The sequence below is a fragment of the Rhinolophus hipposideros genome (genome assembly GCF_964194185.1).
Source record: "Rhinolophus hipposideros genome assembly, chromosome: 14".
In the NCBI taxonomy this organism is placed as follows: Eukaryota; Metazoa; Chordata; class Mammalia; order Chiroptera; family Rhinolophidae; genus Rhinolophus; species Rhinolophus hipposideros.
The window spans coordinates 26502489-26523212 of record NC_138060.1 but is presented as its reverse complement, the minus strand read 5'-3'; the positions used below and the strand labels follow the sequence as shown (position 1 = coordinate 26523212).

At 35.5% G+C, this 20724-nt stretch overlaps 1 protein-coding gene across 10 annotated transcripts in view; it reads right to left on the bottom strand.

Annotated features, from left to right (window-relative positions):
* Positions 1-20724, bottom strand: part of PPARG (peroxisome proliferator activated receptor gamma) — a 126511-nt gene that overhangs the window by 49877 nt on the left and 55910 nt on the right. For 7 of the 10 annotated variants that reach the window (XM_081071979.1, XM_081071975.1, XM_081071981.1 and 4 more), the window contains one exon: positions 694-921. In XM_081071979.1, the coding sequence (XP_080928105.1) occupies positions 694-913 (220 nt within the window). In that variant the 5' untranslated portion in view covers positions 914-921. Of the gene's footprint in view, positions 1-693; positions 922-10339; positions 10438-20724 lie in introns of all 10 variants that reach the window. The other 3 variants (XM_081071982.1, XM_081071974.1, XM_081071978.1) reach the window with 1 other exon arrangement.

Here is a 20724-nt window from a genome sequence, read left to right as displayed (position 1 = left end):
TCTTAAAAAAGCCTAGAAATACAGGAAGTTCTTACTTATTGTCAAATAATGGTTGCCAATTACACAGTGGTGGCTTTGGAAAACCAGCATATCAGCACACAAAGAGATAAAAATCAAGGAAATAGCATCACAGAAATTTATTTTATCTTGAAAAGTGCAGATTTAGTTTTTCTTGAGTCTGATATTTCTATGTGAATTAAGTTAATGGCATGAAGATTTATCAAGAGGCTAAAATGTCAAAATTTAAATTTGTGCTGAAAAATAGGTTCTCAAATGTCAGAATTAGAAGAAATGGATTATAATTTAGTAATTTGGTGATAAGTTATATAAGGTAGCCCACTGTTACTTATTAACTTGTAAGTGACCAAAAGAATTCAAAGTCTGGGTGATGGACTCTTAGCCTGAGATAAACCTGGCCACGTAATCATGCTGGAAAGTACTCCTAAGAAGAAGCAAGGAAAGAAAGAAAGAAGAGACAAGGGAAGGAATGAGGGATAAAAGGAAAGAATGATCTGGGATATTTACACACTGCTTTCCTTTTTGGTATACTGTGAACACCTAACATGTCATGGATAAATGGATGGTAAATATCTTCTCTATAGAGTTTTAGTTTCTGGAGCACTTATTCTAGTATTATTGAAATTAGCCCAATTCTGGTCTTAGTCATCTGAAAAGTGGAAATAAACATCATACTTTGGTACTCTTGGAGCTTCAGGTCATACTTGTAATCAGCAACCATTGGGTCAGCTCTTGCGAATGGAATGTCTTCATAGTGTGGAGCAGAAATGCTGGAGAAATCAACGGTGGTGAATGGCTTGATGTCAAAAGCGTGGGCGTGGTCGTCCATTACAGAAAGATCCACGGAGCTGATTCCAAAGTTGGTGGGCCAAAATGGCATCTCTGTGTCAACCATGGTAATTTCTGAAATGGAAAAAAACAGTAGCTATGAAGTTGGTCATGGAGGACAGGGCAATCCTCTAACGACACACAGAAAGGGAACTGACTGTGTGGTAAAGTGATCTCATCTAGGTCATCACAATGAAAGAAGAGAACATAACCACCTTCTTAGTGCTGTCCAGGTTGTTTTACTACAGGAAGGAAGTCACCCCTTACATGGATATCATAGTAATGACTCTATGATACTATGGATGTCCTGCGAATAGCCTTGCTCTCACTATCTTCCACAGAAGATGGTCAATCCAGTCTGTTAATGACTATTTATTTATTTATTTAGATAATTGTTTCATTTTAAAATTACAATTGACACACATATTATATTAGTTTCAGGTGTACCACATAGTGATTAGACATTTATATAACTTATGAAATGATCACCCTGATAAATCTAGTACCCATCTAGCACCATACATAGTTATTACAATATTATTGACTATATTCCTTATGCTACACCCTACATCCCCATGACTATTTTGTAATTGCCAATTTATACTTCTTAATCCTTTCCCCCTTTTCACCCATCCTTCCAATCCCCCTCTCATCTGGCAACCATCAAAACGTTCTCTGTATCTATCAGTTTGTTTCTGTTTTGTTTGTTGGTTAATTTTGTTCTTTATATTCCACATGTAAGTGAAATCATATGGCATTTGGCTTTGTCTGCCTCACTCCACTCAGCACAATTCCCTCTAGGTCCATCCACGTTGTTGCAGATGGCAAGATTTTAGTCTTTTTTATGGCTAATATTTCATTGTACATATGTACCACCTTTTCTTTATCCATTCATCCATTAATGGACACCAGGTTGTCTCCATATCTTAGCTACTGTAAATAATGCTGCAATGAATATGGATGTACATATCCCTTTGAAGTAGTGTTTTGGGTTTCTTCAGATAAATACTCAGAACTGGGATTATTGGGTCCTTCTTTGTTTCTTGTTATAGAGCACTGGGCTAATTTCACTTTCTTGAAATTAGAGGTCCTAAATATTTTTCTCTTTAGGTTGAAAATTTTGCTCTTCCGTTTGTGTTTATGATGCTTTTGTGTGACAGAAGAGTTGGTACATTAAATTTAGATAAGAATTTATTATTTAACTGCGTTATAAAATAACTTTCTTCTTAAAGTAATACCAAAATGAATCTTTTTAAAAAGGGAAGATCCCTTCTGTGCTATGAAAAGTTACTCAAATATTTTTGTTTTCTGTGTAGACAGCCTTCCTTAAAGAGGAGAAAGTGTTCCCCATAGAATGGAGACATTAGAGATATGTGGACATATTTGATTATCAATGTGAGAATGTTAAAATGAGAATGTAGCCCAGCATTAGTTTTAAACCACTCGCAAACCCAAAACAAAACAAAACAAAAACAGAAATAAGAAAATATATAAAAGACAAAGGCAAAAACACTGATAAGGATTCTAAGGCCACCGAATAACTCATTTCATGAATTGCCTCCTTACGATAATACATGACACATGCATTTTTCTAAATACTATCTGTAGTCACAGTCAGTAAACTAAAACCCTGAGATTTTGGTTCTAAGTATTTAATGCGGACTTGTGAGTGACTGGAGCGTGTAGACTTTAAACCTTTATGCAATAGGAAGCTGCCTGCCTTGGTTTATCTCAAATCAGTTCACTATTCAAAGTGGTGTCAAAAAAGCAGTCACAAAATATTTTAAATGTTAACTCTGGTTAAAAACACCAGTAGAGAGCTGTGGGAATTTGACATTGGAGACAAACAAATGAACTGCTCATAAACTCTAGGGCTCCTGAAATCACAGGCTTACATGCCTTATTTGCAGTCATATGCCCACCACCTAGCAAAGGGCTTGGCTCATGGTAGGTGCTCATGAAACATTTATTTCTTCAATACTAAATGAATTGATGAGGCGGCTGTGAAATTTTAGCAGAAGAGGTGGGGAAAGGGGTAAGCATATTGGTATTTATTGAGTACCTCCTACATACTAGACACATTCTACCTTTTATTCCATGTAACCCAAGGTATTATCCCCATGTTAGAGATAAAGCTAGGACTAGGGAAGTAAAGTGACTTGCCCAGTGTCCAACAGCTAGTAAGCAGAGAATTCAAACTTGAGACTGACCCAGAAACCCTATTCTGTTGATATTCTCTTTATTCTCTCATTGATGGCAATGGTTATGGAGGAAGGCCTGCTCTCCTAAGGGTATCTGGGAATGGGTCTCTTGTATTTTCCCAGCAAGTGGAGAGCTAAGGAATTTACTCTCAAAGCCTGATTATTGCATGAGGTTAAAGATTCCAGTTGTGGTCGTCATAAGAAAAACAAAGTGCCTTGAAAACACAAATAAGGAGACTAGTCCTGTGAATGTGTTTCCGTGTTTCCAAGGGGACTCATTAGGCACCCTTGGGTTCACATGTCTGAATTATCTACATAAATAAGTACCCAAACAATCTTAAGTTATCGGTGTTACACTGTAAATACTACATGCCAAAAAAGAGGAACGTACATTGGTGATAGCTTAAAGGTCATACTGAGATCTCAATGACATCCAAAAAAAAAGGTTTGTGCTCCCAATGACAGGGGCACCCATCGAACTGAATCATTTGTATCAAAATTCATCTAAACCTACCTAACCCAGGTCACTCCATTTACTTTGCCCATGTCCTCAGCATGATCATTTCACATTTCTCTACCCATTTCTCTTAGTATAAATTGCTTTCATATCAAAATATACCTCCTCTTGTCTCGACTGTAATATACATAAAAGTGAGTTTATCAACAATTTCTCATTATGTCTATGCAAACAAAATAAAGGTTGACTACGTGAGTTAGTGTATATGCCTCTGTATGAAGACTGGGAAATGAAAATAAGGATGCAAAAATATCTGTGCTGCAAGAAAAATTCGTTGCTCATCATTTTACTGGGTTATTTTTCTTTTGTTTCACTTTAACATATGACTTCAACAAAGCCATGCTTAATGCAGGAATCATATCCCTATGAGTCATCTATTTTATTGAAAAGGTTTGGGGGAAATTTTAATGTTAAAATAGCTCTTTTTGTGGAAATGAATAGAATACAAAAATTCATGTGATAAAGATATAATATAAAAATCCTTAAAATTATACTACTAGTATAGTTTATGGCAAAAAGAATGCCATTTTAAAAAATGATAGATTCTTTTTTTTGAGTGGTTTTAAGTTTACATAAAGATTGAGCAGAAAGCACAGAGTTCTCATGTAGTCTTCCCTCTTTTTCCCTTCCCCCCACCTCTGAAGCACACACGATTTGCCCTATTATTAACTTGGATTTCCCCTATTATTAACAGTTAGAGAGGTACGCTTGTTACAAACTGATGAACTAATTTTGAAACATTATTGTTAACTAAAGTCCATAGTTTACATTAGGGTTTATTTACTCTTTGTGCTGTATATTCTACGGGTTTTGACAAACGCATAATGTCACGTATCTACCATTATAGTATCATACAGAATAGTTCCGCTGCCCTAATATCCCCTGTTCTCCACCTATTCACCCCTTCCTCAAGAATGCTATTTTTGCTGCTGTCCTATTAAGGGCACATTGGTGGGAAAGCAGGAGAAGCTGTGACCTACATAATAAATTTAAAAGTCTTGACTCGGCATTCACGGTCCTCCTTGACACAGCCCTGACTTACTTTTCCCACTACTGATCTTTCCCACTAGTGATCCCAGACCTCTCTCCCATTCTTGGTGTCACCTGTGGTGAGGCATATCATACTCTGCCCAGGTTCAACATGCTCTTTGTTCATGCCGAGGCTGCTCTACCTTCTTCCTATCCCATCTCTTCCCCACAGTAGTCCAAATGGTACTTCCTCCATGAAACCTTCCAGGAGTTCTCCAACTTAAAAACACTCTCCACTGTTTGTTTTCTTTTAACTCTGATATCATTACTTGGATAACTATCTCTGCCATTAAATTTCAAGATCTGCAGCAAAAGGACAGTGTCTTATTATTCTGTTTTCCCTTTAGCTCTTATGCGCAGTTCTTGACTAAGTGCTTGCCAATGTAATAATCATATTTTATAGAGAAGAGTAGAATGAGTATTCCTTTTTCTGCAAAAATGGAAAAACTAAAGTTACTTTCTCAGTGGTTTAATTTTGCTAAGACTTAAGCTCCCCAGAAAGGATGGTAATCTTCAATATTATAAATAAAACACAACTTAGGCTCTAACCCCTTCTCTCAACAATGTATACTCAGTTTTTCTCTTTTGATAATCAGAGGAGGAAGATTAGAGTCCTACAAAGTTTGGGTTTTATTTTTCCTACGGAAAAAAGACAAAGTAAGAAAGAAAAACAGCTTTCCTCTTCATCTCTATGAAAACATATTACTCCAATACTCATTTTCCTTCTCCCTGTCCTCTTATTCTGGGACATCTTGACCTGAACAATATTACTCCATGGACCATATTTACTGGGAGGCACAGTGGTTCCCTAGACATTTTATTTTATTTTGACTTAGAGATGGGTCCAGGGAGCCTGCTTCTAATTTTGTCTCTAGAAAACATAAGCTACTGTTTCTGCCAAGCTGTAAGTCGAGTAGGTGTTTTTTGTTACTCCGTGCAATTACCCATGAAAAAACAAATGCACGAAATATTAGCATGGACAACAGCCCTTCTCAGGGATAAGTAACAGGGCCTTACTTTTCCAGCTGGGTGACAGGAGTGTGTTGTATTAGGGTGTATCTATCAATTTCACAATCTTTAGTGAGCTTCAAGCAGGCAAAAGTCTTTATGCAGACATGGTGAGGAAGGGCTTGAAAATATGCCATTTATCATAGACCTTAAAACTTGGCTTGAAACTCTTTTATAGTCAGTGAGCAGACTTTGCACAATATTCCAAAGCACAATGTTTTTCAAATAAAAATACAATCACTATCAGGCAAAAATAAAGTAACTTCTCCGGTAGGCATTATTATTTGTGCAAACGGAAGAGGGTTAGAAAAGATGCTAAATTATAAAATCAAGCACCAGAACTATGTAATTTGTCTTTGGGGTTTTATGTTGTCTCTTATGAAAAGAAAAGAAAAACTATTAGGATGTCTGGGGAAATGCGGCATCTCCTTAATAATTACATTAGCTAATATTAATAGAACCCTAAATCATTGCTAAGTATTGTGTCATTTACAACACTTGGATTGTCCCATTTAACCTTCACAACAGTCCTATGAGATAGGTACACTTATAATTCTCATTAAAGAAGAGGAAACTGAGGCACAGATATAAAAGTAAGTAACTTCCTAAGAACATAGTTACTAAGTAGTGGAGATGGGTTATTAACCCAGGTGGTCTAAAACTCCATAGCCTGCACACTTGACTTTCTAAACTGAATACCTATGATGTGGCAGGTACAGTGGGCTGGGGATATACTATGAAGAATAATTCTCAAATAAAAGCTTTATTAGAGAAAGGTGGTAAGCTGTGCAATATGAGTAGGTGCCAGGAAAAAGCCATTTATAGATTCTCTAAAACTCAGTAGTCTTGTTGGAAGTGCCTTTAAACACAATCAATGATTTTTTCAGTATCTTCTAATTTGTTTCAGTTTGATATCATAGCACTCATAAATATGGATCCAACTTGTTTATCCAGCCCCTCTGTACCCACTCATGCACATCATTTCACAGTGTAAATTGACCTGGGAGTTTTCTAATTTCTTTCCCATTACCATGGCTGATACCCAGAGACAAAAGTCATCCTGAAATATTAGAGTGGAAAAGGCCTCTTTGAGATAACCTAAGTTCCTTATTTGACAGATGAAAATGAGGCCAGGTGATTTGCCCATGAGCACCAGGGCAAATCCAACTGACTGAATGAATGAGAATCGGGTTTTCTGTCTCCTACCCCAGCATACTCTGCACTGCATTATGAAGTTGTTAAAGCATCTAGCAGAGCGCCAGACACTTAATAAGTTCTCAATAAATATAATTATTGGCACTAGTAGTCATTTTTGTACATATTAGTAACCAGAGTACTAGAATCATGCAAAAGGTGGTCTAAAAGCCTCCAACGCTACCACTAGGGGACAGGAAGAGGAAGAAACACCAGCAAAGTCCTATTGTTTAAACAGGACTACGCCTAAAACAGATGTCCTGTTTTAAAGACCTCTGGAAAAGGAGAGTCCACAGCTTCTCTTGGTTACTTATTCCATTGCTTAATTGCTATTTTGTAGCCAGGAAAGTCTACGTCTTCTCTGGCACTTCCCCAACTGTGCTATACATATGTTAACGATGTTCCTTTGAAAATAATTAAAAAGAAGAAAATTCTAGTGGGCAAATAAATTTAGGAAATGCCAGTAAGTAAGTTAAATAGGTTTACTGTGGGACTTCTTAGACTAATAACTCATGAGAAAATACAAAAGAGAGGGGAGAGCACAGTATACAATATTTGAGGAGTTTAACATTTGATGAAATATAGTTTGTGAAATAATTGTATAATCTATATTGCAGTTTGCAACTTTTGTTTCATTTCCTAAACATACAGTTATCATTGTCTGCATATTTGTCCTTTACCATGTGTACTTGAAAAGTGTTAAGTTGTCCCTCAAGTTTTCTTTAACTTTAGAGTGACTGAGGGCAAGGATTTATGTTGGTTAAAACAACAACAAAACAGAAGACAGAAAGGATTTCTTGCTTAAGCTACACAGTACACAAAAAGGAATCACTGTAAAAACTAATGTTCTTTTAATAGAGTCTATCCTAAGAGCCTTCAGAAAGAAAGAAAAACAAACGTCCCACGTAAAGAATCAGTAATCAGAATGACATCAACTGCTCAGCAGCAACACCGGGAGCTAAAAATGAATAGAGCAAAGTTGTCAAAATACAAAGAAAAAAATTATTTCCAATTTAGAATTTTATACTCAGCCAAATCATCACTCAAGTGTAAGAGCAGAATAAAGACATTTTCAGAAATATAAGGTTTCAAAAGAAAGTCACCGCCCACGTACTCTTTCTCAGAGTTCTATACCAGAACAAAAGGAAAATATGGGTTCCAGGAAACAAAGGATCTAAATACAGGAGGGAGGTGAAAGGAAATCCCAGGATAATAGATACCAGCAACCTAGAGAGAATAGCACAGGAGGATGAAGAAGGCCATGTGAAACTACCTGAAAAATTAGAATGCCTCATATATTTGGCCACTTTGAGAGGTTTTATTACTGTGTCAGAGAATTTGAGAATGAACTAATGATAGATAAAGTAGAAAAGGAAAAACAATAAAAATGAGCAACTACTAGGTTGAAAAAAAAAAAGGAAAATTAACTCCAGAAAAACAAACAGCTAGTCGGTATCAGAAGTAGAATTGCAGTAAAAAGAAAGAAAACAAAAGAAAAAAAGAAATGGAATTGTAGGACACTGCCTGGCTCAATTGAAAGCAGCTCTTTCAAAGTTATTACGATGACAACTGATTACTTAAAATTACAAATAAAGATATTGTGAAGATGGAGGAAGGGGAAGTGTGTGTTTTGGGAAAGGTTATGTGGTGGTAAGGGATAAATTCTACCTTCTACAGTATGAAGTCAGTGAGTAAAGAACATAATTTTAAAAATAGCAGTATAAGCATGTATTTTAAAGATATAGAGGTAAATACCAGGAGAAGTGTTTAAAGAGTTAAAAATCATTGCCTCTGATGAGTGGAATCTGGGTGTAGGGCTGAGGATTTCTGTTTTCATTAAAAGCCTTATACTGACTTTCAAAACTATGTATACGTATGACTTTGATAAAAGTAAAAATTAAGTTAAATATCTTTTAATTATAATATTTTCTCCATGATTTCATCTAACAGAGGGAGTAAATATATCTCTTGCATGTTTCTCAGTCCTCTTAAAAGGAATTATCATGCAATAACCTGGAAAAGTAGAGAGAACTTTCATGTACTTTCAAGTAAAATAAAGGAAAATCAGAAAATATTTTTGATACTTGACCAATAGATGACTGCCCTTTTGACTCAAACATTTAAAAAATAAACCTATGAATTCATTTCTTTTCCTTCACTGGTATCATGGAGTTTGATTAGTAAAGGAGGAAAAAGACTCTGGATTCCATTAGCAGAAGTACAATTTAATAACAGCTAACAGTTTTTAAGCACTTATTATATGACAGGCACTGTACCTTAAAACCATTACATATGAAATTTATAATTTATTAATGTATACATATAATTTATAAACGTATATGTATACATAATACATAATTTACACATAAACAGTCCTATGGGCTACATACAATTATTATTACCACCTAACAGATTGAAAAAATTAGACAGAAAGGGGTTAAGTATTTGCCCAATGTCACATAGATAACATATATATATATATATATATATATATATATATATATATATATATATATATGAGCTGGAGTTTGAATTCTGTTATGGTTTCTCTGAATAGAGAACCTCTTATTTTGGACACCATGAATTAAGAGAGGGATTAGAAATGGATTATTTGGTGTGCCATTTGTTTCTTCAATATAAGAAAACATATTTTCATTCTGTCGCCTACTTAGACCATATTGAAAACCAAATTCAATGCTTCTGTGCTTTGATTCTCCCTTGACAGTCCCATTGATAGCCTTGGCCGAGGTCGAAGCATTCCAATATGTATCTGTATATGCACATTTCTTTATAATAAACCAGAAGATCTCATAGCAAATATTCAACTCAGATCAACAAGGGGCATAACATCAACTTTAGAGACCATGTTTATTTTCTCTTGCATGAGCCACGTGTTGTTTAGATGGCTTCCCTAATCTAGTCCTGAGGTATTAGGACAAAGGAAAGCTTACAGGATCATGTCCTCATCCATACTCATCAATTTTTCTGCTTCCTTAGCTGGAGATTCATGTCCTCTTTCTACCTATGGTTAAACTAACTCAAGCTTGGTTTTTCTGCTAAAACAACCTTCACAAGTTTCGAAAAGAGACTTAATACCAATAATCTAATCAGGATGAAGGCTAAATCTGTTGAATAGTTAGTTACTCTGGTTTAGTTGAAATTCCTACACTGCCTGCTAGCACATGAAGAATGGTGCTTAGATCAGAAAAAAGGAACTGGATTGTTTCCCCCTGGCTAGCTCCCTCTTCACATTTTGGTTTTGGCTTTGCAGTGATAGGGAATTGAAAATGGGAGCGAAGAGATTGAATGGAAAGGGAAAAAAAATGAAAAGAATGCTCCAGAAGTTTGTAACTAGTCAGAAAGGAGGGAGCCAAAGATCTGCCAAAGTACTGCTTCTCTTTGGTTTGTCCACCACGCAAACATTGTAAAGGACCTCCTGCAACCAGGAAAAGATGGAGTGGGTGGGTGGTTTTCAATGATGCTTTACCCCTGCAGCCCCTCTAATAGCTTGAAATTGTCATAGAAGAGAAAGGCACTATCTTACTCGGAGTGGTTTAGTCGGGCAAAACGATGCTTCTGTTTCTTCTTTTGTTTTCAATGTAGTGTGCCAAGCACTCTTAATGAGAAGACAATGGTCTGAAGCTAGACAAACATTGAGAACAAAAGTGTTAAAACAGATGTAGTCAGATCACTAGTGGTTGTGGCTGATTTGCAGAGCTTAACTAGTTATGCTACATATTATCTTAAGCCATATTACAGTGTGATATTAAAATATCCAGAGGAAACATTTTTCACATTTTAAATATTCCTCCTGAGCATCAGCAAAAATACTCTCTATGAATGCATTTGATATAATTTGATACTCATTCATGATTTGTAAAAACCTCTTACCTAAGAAGGAAAGAGAACTTCATTAATCTGGTCAAGAATATCTATAAAAAACTAAAACACAAAATACCTAAAGTAGCTGTCATATTGATGGTAAAATATTTAAAGCTCCCTTCTTGAGACAAGGGATGGGATAAGGGTACTAGCTATCACTACTTCTATTCAATACTGTACTGGAAACCCTATCTAATACAACAGGGGAAAAAAGACATAAGGATTAGAAAAGAAAAAAATAAAACTGACATTACTCCCAGATGACATAATTGTATAAAAAATAAAACTACACGTAATAAGAGAATTTAGCAAAGGTCAATATTAAAAAATCAATGGTATTTCCATAAGCCAGCAACACATTAAAAATGACATTTTAAAATGATTTTTACAATAGCGTCAAAACATCAAATACATAGGGGGAAAAATCTAGCAAAATATGTGTAAGATCTCTGCGCCGAAGACTCAAAAGTATTATTGAAAAAAAGAATTAAAGAATATCTCAATATACCATGTTCATGGATTGGAAGACTCAATCTTGTAATGCTGTAAATCATCCCCACATTTATCTATAGATTCAGAAAAATTTTAATCAAAATCCTAGCATTTTTGTGTGGAAATTGACATGCTGAGTCTACAATTTATATGGAAATTCAAAGAACCAAGAAAGCCAAGGCAATTTTGAAGAGAAAAACAATGTTGGAGGACTTTGCTACGAAATATTAAACCCAATTATAAAGCTACAGTAATTAAGACAATATATTAATTGGTGAAAGAAAAAAAAGACCAACGTAACTAATGCAGCAAAAGAACAAGTCCAGAATTAATCTCACGTGTATGTGGTCACCTGTGTTCATGACAAAAAAGTGTAGGGGGGAAAGGATGATCTTGTCAATAAATGGAGTAGGTAAATTGCATATCCATATGGAAAAAAATGAATCAACCCCCACCTTACACCATACTCAAAAATCAACTCTATGTGGATTGCAGATCTAAATGTGCAATATAAAACAAAATAGCTTTTAAAACAAAAATTAGGAAAACACTATCAACCTTGAAATAGGCAAAGGTTTCTTCAACAGGATATAAAAAGCACTGATAATAAAAGAAATATTAGATAAATTGGCCTATACTGAGATTAAAAACTTATCATTGAGTGAATAAAAAAGCAACACAGAGAATGGGAGAAGACATCTGCAATACATGTATCTGACAAAGCATGCTTTAGAACTCATACCCACTATAAAATGGGCAAAAGACCTGAATGGGCACTTCACAAAAAAGGATAGACAAAATGGACAGCAAATATTTTAAAAGGTGCTTGCTTAACGTTTTAGTCATCAAAGAAAGGGAAATAAAAATTATAATATGATACCACCACACACTCAATAGTTTGTATCTTGTGACAAGCTAGAGAGGTGGTTGTATAGATGGCAGAGATTTCTTTGTAAATGGCAAAGATTTCTATGGAATGTGGTGGCTAAATGAAGGGCTCAAATGAAGAAGACAGAAAATGCCAAGTACCAGTAAAGCTGTGAAGCAACTTGGGACATTCAGACACTGTGGGTGGAAGAAGCGCTTGCTACAGCCATGCTCAAAACTGGTAGAAGGTTGGTGCAAAAGTAATTGCGGTTTAAAAGATTAAAAATAATTGCAAAACTCACAATTACTTTTGCACCAACCTAACAGCATCTCTTAAAGCTGAACACACCCTATGTAATCATTATAGGGTCGTAAACCCTATGGCTCAAGTATACATGAACCCTTGTTCACCGAAAGACCTGTACAAGAATGTTCTCGGTTGTAGTACTTGCAATTGTGGAAACCATCTGAAAGCCCATCAACAGTAGGATAAATACATTGTGATATATTCACACAATGAAATACCATACATTAATGAGAAGGAAGTACAAGTATACTCGATAATGTGATTCATCCAACAAGCAAAGGTTGAACAAAAGAATCCAGACACAAAAGAGGCTTCTGGAGTGCTGGTGTTGTTCTGTTTCTTTATCGGAGTGTGAATTACACAGATATGTTCATCTGTGAAAATGATTTATGCGCTTGTCTTTATGTATATTATACTTCAATAAAAAGGCTAAATAGAGAGATGTTCCATAAAGGGTCCTAGGAGTGGGGGTTGGTAGAAGGAAACATGCAGACCAACCAGATAAGCCAATAAAACTCTTCCGTTTGTAATTAAAAGGATTGTTATAGAATTTCTAGGGCATTCATTTAAGAATTTTCCTATTCAGAAGTTATAAAATAGTATTAAAATAAGTGTTAATAAACTACCTATATTTCTAACTGGCTTCCTTGTACAATAAAGGCTAAACATATATTCAGCCAAGGTCCTCAAATCAGTGTAAACAGGGCAGGTAGAAATTCAAAGGGTACACATTTTATCCTAAGGACTGACTATTATAAGTTGTTTTTGCTTTAGACATGTTTGGCTTATACCTAAGGCTTATTCTGCTTTATAAGGATCCTGTATTTTTTTAACAATGTAGGAAATCTTTTTCCAAATACTAATGCCTACTACATCAGGAGTCTTGTGTTTGGAAAGTTAATATGTTTGGATCAGTTGAGTTCTCTTTTGAGACATTCCATCCAAATGAAGTAAAGTCAGTAGATTAAATTCAAGCTACCAGTTTTATGTTAATTATTTAACTCTTCTTTGTATCAACAATTTATTTTATAAGCCCTTCTTAGAAGAGTTATCATTACATTTTACTATGGTGTTTCTCTTCCCTAAACCTTTCCTCGTTTTACTTTTCTTCAGCATTTTTCTTTCTCAATATCTTAATCTCAGTATATGTGCAATCATTAATATAAAATCAAAACCATCTCAAATCAAGACAACCAATTATCTAATATTACATGCAAGGTATTTTTCAGGCCTCACAAGAAGTACATTATAAGTAAATTCTTCACCTTGACAAGTTACCAAGGTGAAAGATGTTTAATAACAGAAAAAAGTACAGAGACCAAACTAGTGATAGCGATGATAAGTGCTTTCTCGATTTCTCCTCTAGAAATGTAGAGGAGAAAGACATCAACATGTTCTGAAATAATCGGGAATAACTTTTTGGTAGAGACGGGTTTTGAATTTTGAGGGCTGATTAGGGGATGATTAGAATATGGATTATTATTGATAAAGAAATTTCAAGGAAAAGATACTTGTATATAAGGGGCATGCCCCTTATATTATCTGAGTTTGTTTAAGTAATAACTAAATGAATAAAATATCAAAGATGATTAGATTTTATATAGGACATACACTTGCAAATTGAATTGGTTTCTCCTGGGTCAATTGTTGGTATCTTGCAATTGGCTAGAGAGGTGGCTGAATCAGGGGCAAAGCCATATCTTTGTGAATGGCAAAGATTTCTATGTAAATCTGGCCATACTTAGGTCAAGTGCACACTTTTGACTCTTATTAACATCATATGTTAATCAACTAAGTACTCACCCAGATGTCTATATAATAGGTCTACAATTTTAAAAACTAAAATAAACGCAGGGTTTTAGGTAAAGTGTAAGACAAGATAATAGCCAATGATTTTACATTAAAAATGTTTAATTGCTAGTGCCAAGCAAAATAAAAAATAAGAATAATGAATATTTTACTTTTTCCTGTGATTTAATTAAAAGAAGCAAGAGGAGCCATTGTGTTTGCATGTCTGGAACATGTAAAGGAGATATTAGAACTCCTGTTCTATTACTAAGTTTTGCCAGTGGCTCTTTGCCAAAATAAGACATTAAACTTTGGTTTCATTTTTATAGAACAAGGATTAATAATATGTATCTATCAGATAATATCTAAATATTTTGGGGAAAATGCTAAAATAAAGAGTATAAGAGAGTAAGCAACAAGTCTGACTTAACTAACCATGGTAGTAGAAAACTTTTGATAGCATGAATAATGAAAATCCATATTATCCCCAAAATGGTAGCTTCCAATTTAAGGGTGAGAAGACAAAACTAACATGTGTTGGGTACCTGTTCCGCACTGCTGTGAGTGCTTTCTATTTTGGATATTAGTTACTTAATCAAATAAGTTACTTTTCTTAGCACTGCTAGCAAATAAGTCTCTTGGAAGTTCAGATAAATATTGGAAGCATCAAAAAGTCGGCAGACTTGCAGAAGAAGCCAGGCATTTGGATAATTCACAAATTTATGATATTCAAATTAATCTTCAAAGGACACTCAACTAGTGATATTCGAACCAATAAAGGGACATGGTTCAAATAACTGTAACTAGTAGGTAATTCAAACTGTATTTGAACCTGTTTTTAGCATATATAATATTGTTGCTTTGTTTATATTAGTGTTGGCTTTATTTAGACTAGTATTTAGTGTACACTAAACATTTGTTTTTACTTACTAAACATATTCTAGTGCCTGATCTCAGGAAATGCTGAGGTGCAGCAGGAGGTCAGCTTGGTAAGTAAGTCCTATTAGAGTAACAAGCACTTATTAGATATCTATTATGTGTTAGATACTTGTGGAATAAAGAATAAAACCTGGATCTCATCCTTAGGGACTATATAATTTGGCTTAGGGAGTATGTAAAACAAAATTTTATCAGGCAGTCTCCAATTAAGGACTAAATAGTGTAATATAGACTAAAAAGGTTAGAGGATTTTATTCTTTCATTTTGGCAAGTATTAATGAGCCCTGCTAGTCACCAAGCATGTCCTAGGCATTTGGGATATATCAGTGAGTGAGCAAACTAGACAAAGAACTCTGCTGTCCTGCGGTCAATATGCTAGTGGATAACCAGAAAATAAACCAAAAATACATAAATAGATACATTCTATGGTATATTAGAAGATGATGAATACTGTAGATATAAGAAAATGTGGAGCAGAGGAAAGGGGAGAGCAGTGGGGAGGACAGATAATTCAACATATGGGTCAAAGCAGTCCTCCCTAGAAGGTAAGATCTGATCTGAGCAAAGATTAGCAGGCACTCAGAGAGTCAGCTAAGATGTCAGAGGAAGAGGCTTCCAGGAAGGAACAAGCACACGAAGGCAAGAGCATGTGTGGAATGCAGGAGGAACAGCAAGGAGGCCAGTGTGGTGGGAGCAGAGAGGAAAGGGCAGGCAGACAGGAGACAGGGCCCAGAGGGGGCCTGGGCGGGGTGGGGCATGCGGGGTGAGTGGGCCTTTTGTCATTCGTGAAGTTGGAGAGCCACTACAGGGTTCTGAGCAGAATAACAGATCTGACTTATTTTAACATGATCCCTCTGGATGATGGGTTAAGACTTGGCTGTTGGAAGGTAAGGGTAGAGGCAGGAAAACCTGTCAATCCAGGAAAGGGATGGTGGCTTGGGTCAGGATAGTGGCCGTGGAGGAGGATATATATTTTGAACATATTTTCAGTTTAGAGGAGAGGGATGGCAATTAACAGGAATGCATTCAGAGAATGCTCCACGGCTTAGACGTTACTTGAACCTGACTTTGAAGGACAGGGAGGACGTGAAAAGGCAGAAGAATTAGGAAAGGCCTTCCAGGATGTGATAGGCTTGGAGGTCAGAGTGAGTATGGCTTCTTCTCCGGATAATGAGATTAGCCCTATGAGAGTAAGGCAGGCCAGTCTCTGGGGTTTGTAGGGAAATAAGGTACATAAAGTGGAACAAGAATGTAAAGAGCTTTGAAAGTCAGGCAAAGATGTTCAGATTTCACAACATTCACTATAGTGCCTTGTATATAGTCTGTGCTTAGTACATATTAGAAGACTGGTAATAAAGCCAGGCTTTTAGGATGACTTATTGGGCAGATTGGATTGGCTGGCTAAATTACTCATTTAGAAGGTCACCTCAAAAGTTGTATAGAAATCCTGACATGAGGTAATGAGGGATACTTCACATGTAAGTAATTGACAGTTGACTGTTTTAAATCTATTTTATAAGCAAACCATTCACCACTGTGGGAATCTCAATCTTGTGCTGCCAAATCCCTTACTCAAATAAAAATTCCACAGGTCTAAAAAACTGTGTACTCAAACATCCATGTGATCTTAATTCCAAGGTTGTAAGAGTTGGATTGCAGTTGCTATCAGATACATGTGCAATTCCTATGTCCCTAAATTTGTTACAGGTGCAAAACTGTGTCTCCAAGAAAGGGTAATCTGGTAGAGTTTTACAGAAACTTAGTTCCATTCAAATGAGTCTGATTCATTCTCTATCACATATTTTTGCAATTATTCAACACTAGTAGATGGACAGGAGGCATGGGCTGGACAACTTTCAAATTTCTAACTTAAGAGTGTCCACAGGAAGCTAAGATAACAGAAACATTGTGTCAATTATGTCGATCTAAAACAATGAAGAAATGTGCTTTGCTCAGATTTCCTCTGATGCAAAGACTATGTACCTTACAAAGAGCTAAGATGATTTCAGAATTTTCTCAAGGTTGTCTTATTCAAGTTATAAGTGAGATGCTGACAGACTCACCTATGACAACCTCTATCAGAGGCATAAACATTGTTTTTCATTTAACAACTCACGTTTTACACTAGAGTTAACAGTTTAAATGGATAATTGCTGTCAGGTAGCTTTCAAGACAAGTTGTATTCCATAAGGCTGCTTGGGGAAATTAAAATTTTTAAAAATGCTGTATTTTCTTATAAGCATCTCATATAAATGGCATTTGTTTTGACTGTTTCCCGGAATTCATAATTTGGGGGAAAGTACAAGAGAAATGACAGTTTTTGGAAACAATAATAAGGAGATTCTCAGAGTCTACAAATCTACTAAATCTACTAAGTCCTGGTGATCAGAAAAGAGATTTGAACAGTTAAGTCAGAAATAAATGATAAAACTAGAGCTATTCTAAGGAAAAAATTAATATGGGCAATAGTAAAATTCCAGAAAAGGGCCCTGAGTTATTATTACATCTGAGATTATGAAATTCAGAACCGCATCAGTAACCTAAATCTTTATCATACAGAGAACATTATAATCTAAGACAGTGTTTCAATGAGAAGAAACCATAATCATCGCTCTGATTTAGGCCCAAAGAATGATTTCAACTTTTGGAAATGCAATCTTATTAATTAACGATTTTTAATTAAATTTATTGGGGTGACATTGGTTAATAAAATCAATCTTTTCATAGACAAATGTTAATGAAAGTGGGAGGTAATTCTTTCATTTAAAAAAAATCAGACACAAAGATGATGCTTCTCTAAGTTTTATCATTTCCTTACCAAAACAGGTCATGCAGAAGCCTCATCTCACGCAAAACTGCCACTTATTTTGGTGCATAAAGAATTCTGCAGTTCTCCACCCCCATATTCCTTAAAATATTTCAAATCTAGGAATTTAGGAAGATTACATGTTTTCGGCTCTACCCACAAGTGAGTCATACTATAAGGTCAAGACAATAAACTATATAGGGCTTCAGATGTGCTTTCACAAATATTGTGTCACTTAATCCTCCCAACAACTCTGTCTTTTCTGTTAACATATGTGGAAATGGCGGGCAGAGAGAATAAGTGACGTGCTCAGAATCACACAGAAAGTATATGGCCAAAACAAGATTGGTGATTGCATCCCCTAATACTACAGGGGTCCCTTCACACTTCTGGAAAGGTGAAAACTTTGATCAACTACCTAAGTGCTTCCAAATATACCGTTGCCTGGAGTCACACAGACACAGTTTAAGTATCCCTGAATAAAAATGATGGGCAATCAATCAGGCACTCCTATCTCAGGAGAGACTCTCGTTTCAAGAATCATCTATTGCAGCATTTATCATGTCTCCAAGGCATATTTCCATTGCTCAATCAGCTCCAAAGGACAAGCGTGTCATCATCTTTCAATGCTCTGGTGCAACAACTTAAAATTAGAGAATTCACACAGGACTAGGTCTGGCACTAAAAGCAGGAGGCACATTCAGCTTGAGTTTGTGGAAGCTTCCCTTCAACCTTGCCAATTTTTACTAGTGGAAATGGTTTCCAAGCCAGCACGGGGTTACTTGGGGTTGCCTGAGAAGCTCATGAGGAAAACAGAAAGGGGAATAAGTGGGTCGCAGGGATCAAGGAGCCCAGGAAAAAGTAGAGAAGTGCTCTTAGGTTATAGTCGCTGCGGAGAGTTTGTAATCTCATGAATATGACCGATATAGCACAATGAGCTATTTTTTTCTTTAATAGCAGCACCCAGCTACTTGCAATAGCCTCCAGTTCCACTTTGCCTATAACGAGGAAGAAGGAGCACCTCAATAATTACTGCAGCAAGGCCAAATACCTGATCTCTCCAGTGTTTCATCTCTGCTGACCCCAACCAGCTAATTATCATCATATTCCCTGTTTATTTTCAAACTTGTCTGTTTGTTTTGGCAAGGGTGGAGTAAATGTTGCATGGTCACCTATAAAATGCAACAGAATTGAACAACGACCGGTCTTTGGCCTTTAGAAGCTCATATTTTTAACAGAAAAACAACACTTAGGAGTAAGAAGTCATCAGAGACCATGTAAGACAAGAGTTAACTTCTTGGTACGATGTATAATTTCTTAATGGCCAATAATTCTAGTCTGTACCATGTTAATTAGGAAGAAAAGGACTGGGTTGTTCTTTTGGAGGTGATGCGAGACCCTCATAGAATTAAATCCAGGGCAAATTCAAGGCACAAGAATAAAGAGATTAGTACAGAATGAAAACTAACTTGAATCACACAACTGTCCCTTACGATCCACAGTACTTGTCCCCCAGATAATCTAAAATATTTGTTGAACTGCATTCTGAACATGTCTTTTCAAATAGGCAAAACTACCAAATTTTGAATCAAGAACGACTTCAGAGTATACCTAGGACATTCTTCCTTGATGCCAGCTAAATTAATAACTGGAGAAAGAGAGAAATAATTTTTATGGCTTGCAGAAAAATAACAGACTTCTATGTCATATCTGAATCTAAACATCTATTGAAGAGGCTCCAATGATTGAAATATACATTGAGTCAAATCATAATAAAATAAAATAATATTTCAGGAAACATTCTTTATTAATTTTAAAAAACCTTAATGTTTTAAAAAGTGGTGGTTAATACGTTCAAACTTCAGGCTTCCATAAAAATTAAAACATTAATATGTAAAGCCATCTATTTCAAGAATTAAGTGACTTAATTGTAATGTTTTAGCACTTATATTATAAAACATTAATCACACTATTTTAACACAATCTAATCTTCTATGAGAAGAAAATAACAAAACAAATAGAAATATAGCAATAAATACAAAACAGAAAAAGCTGTGCTAAGAAACTCCAGTAGAAGGAGCTGTAGAAATGAAGAACTTTTATTTTTCAATGGCCAAGAAAGAAATGTTGAAAAATTAGGTATCTGGGTCTTATATATCTGAGTAAAAGTAATAGTTAATCATTTATTTAGCATGCCCTAGACATTCGGGGACCTCATTTTCTTTATGTGTAAAATGAGATGCTTAGAATAGACATTCGCCAAGGTCCCCACCATCTATTCTACAATGCATTAGGCACTATGCCAGATATCCTAAGAAATATAAAGAAGTATTTAAGTTGTTCCTACACTCTGGAAGCTTACAGATTAAAATATACATACAAATGTCTTGATTTCAAAGTAGAACAAAAACATGCTGACAGGGCTTTAAGAAGAATAAAAATGCTGTAAGAGGGATAAGAACTGCTATGAGAGAAATCTAACATATGATTAAAGGGGAAAAGTGACCTTTCAGGTATTATAAAAAGACCTTAAGTATTTTTGGCAAACATATAAATCCAGGAAACAAAAATGAATAGGCCTTTTAAATATAAATCTACCTTTAAAATGCTTAAAATTCAGGAAACGGGAGCCACGCACAGACATAAAATATGGATGAGTTTAGGTTTCTTTTTTAAAGTTCTGAATATGCTTATAAGTGAACACTATAGCAATAAACTTAGCAATAAACTAAGTATTAAAATACTGGACTACACATATAACAGTATTAAAACAAATATAACTCGGAAAGCAAACTACAAGAGCAATTTTAACCTTCCATAAATGCCCAAAGTATCCCAATAGCCGTAT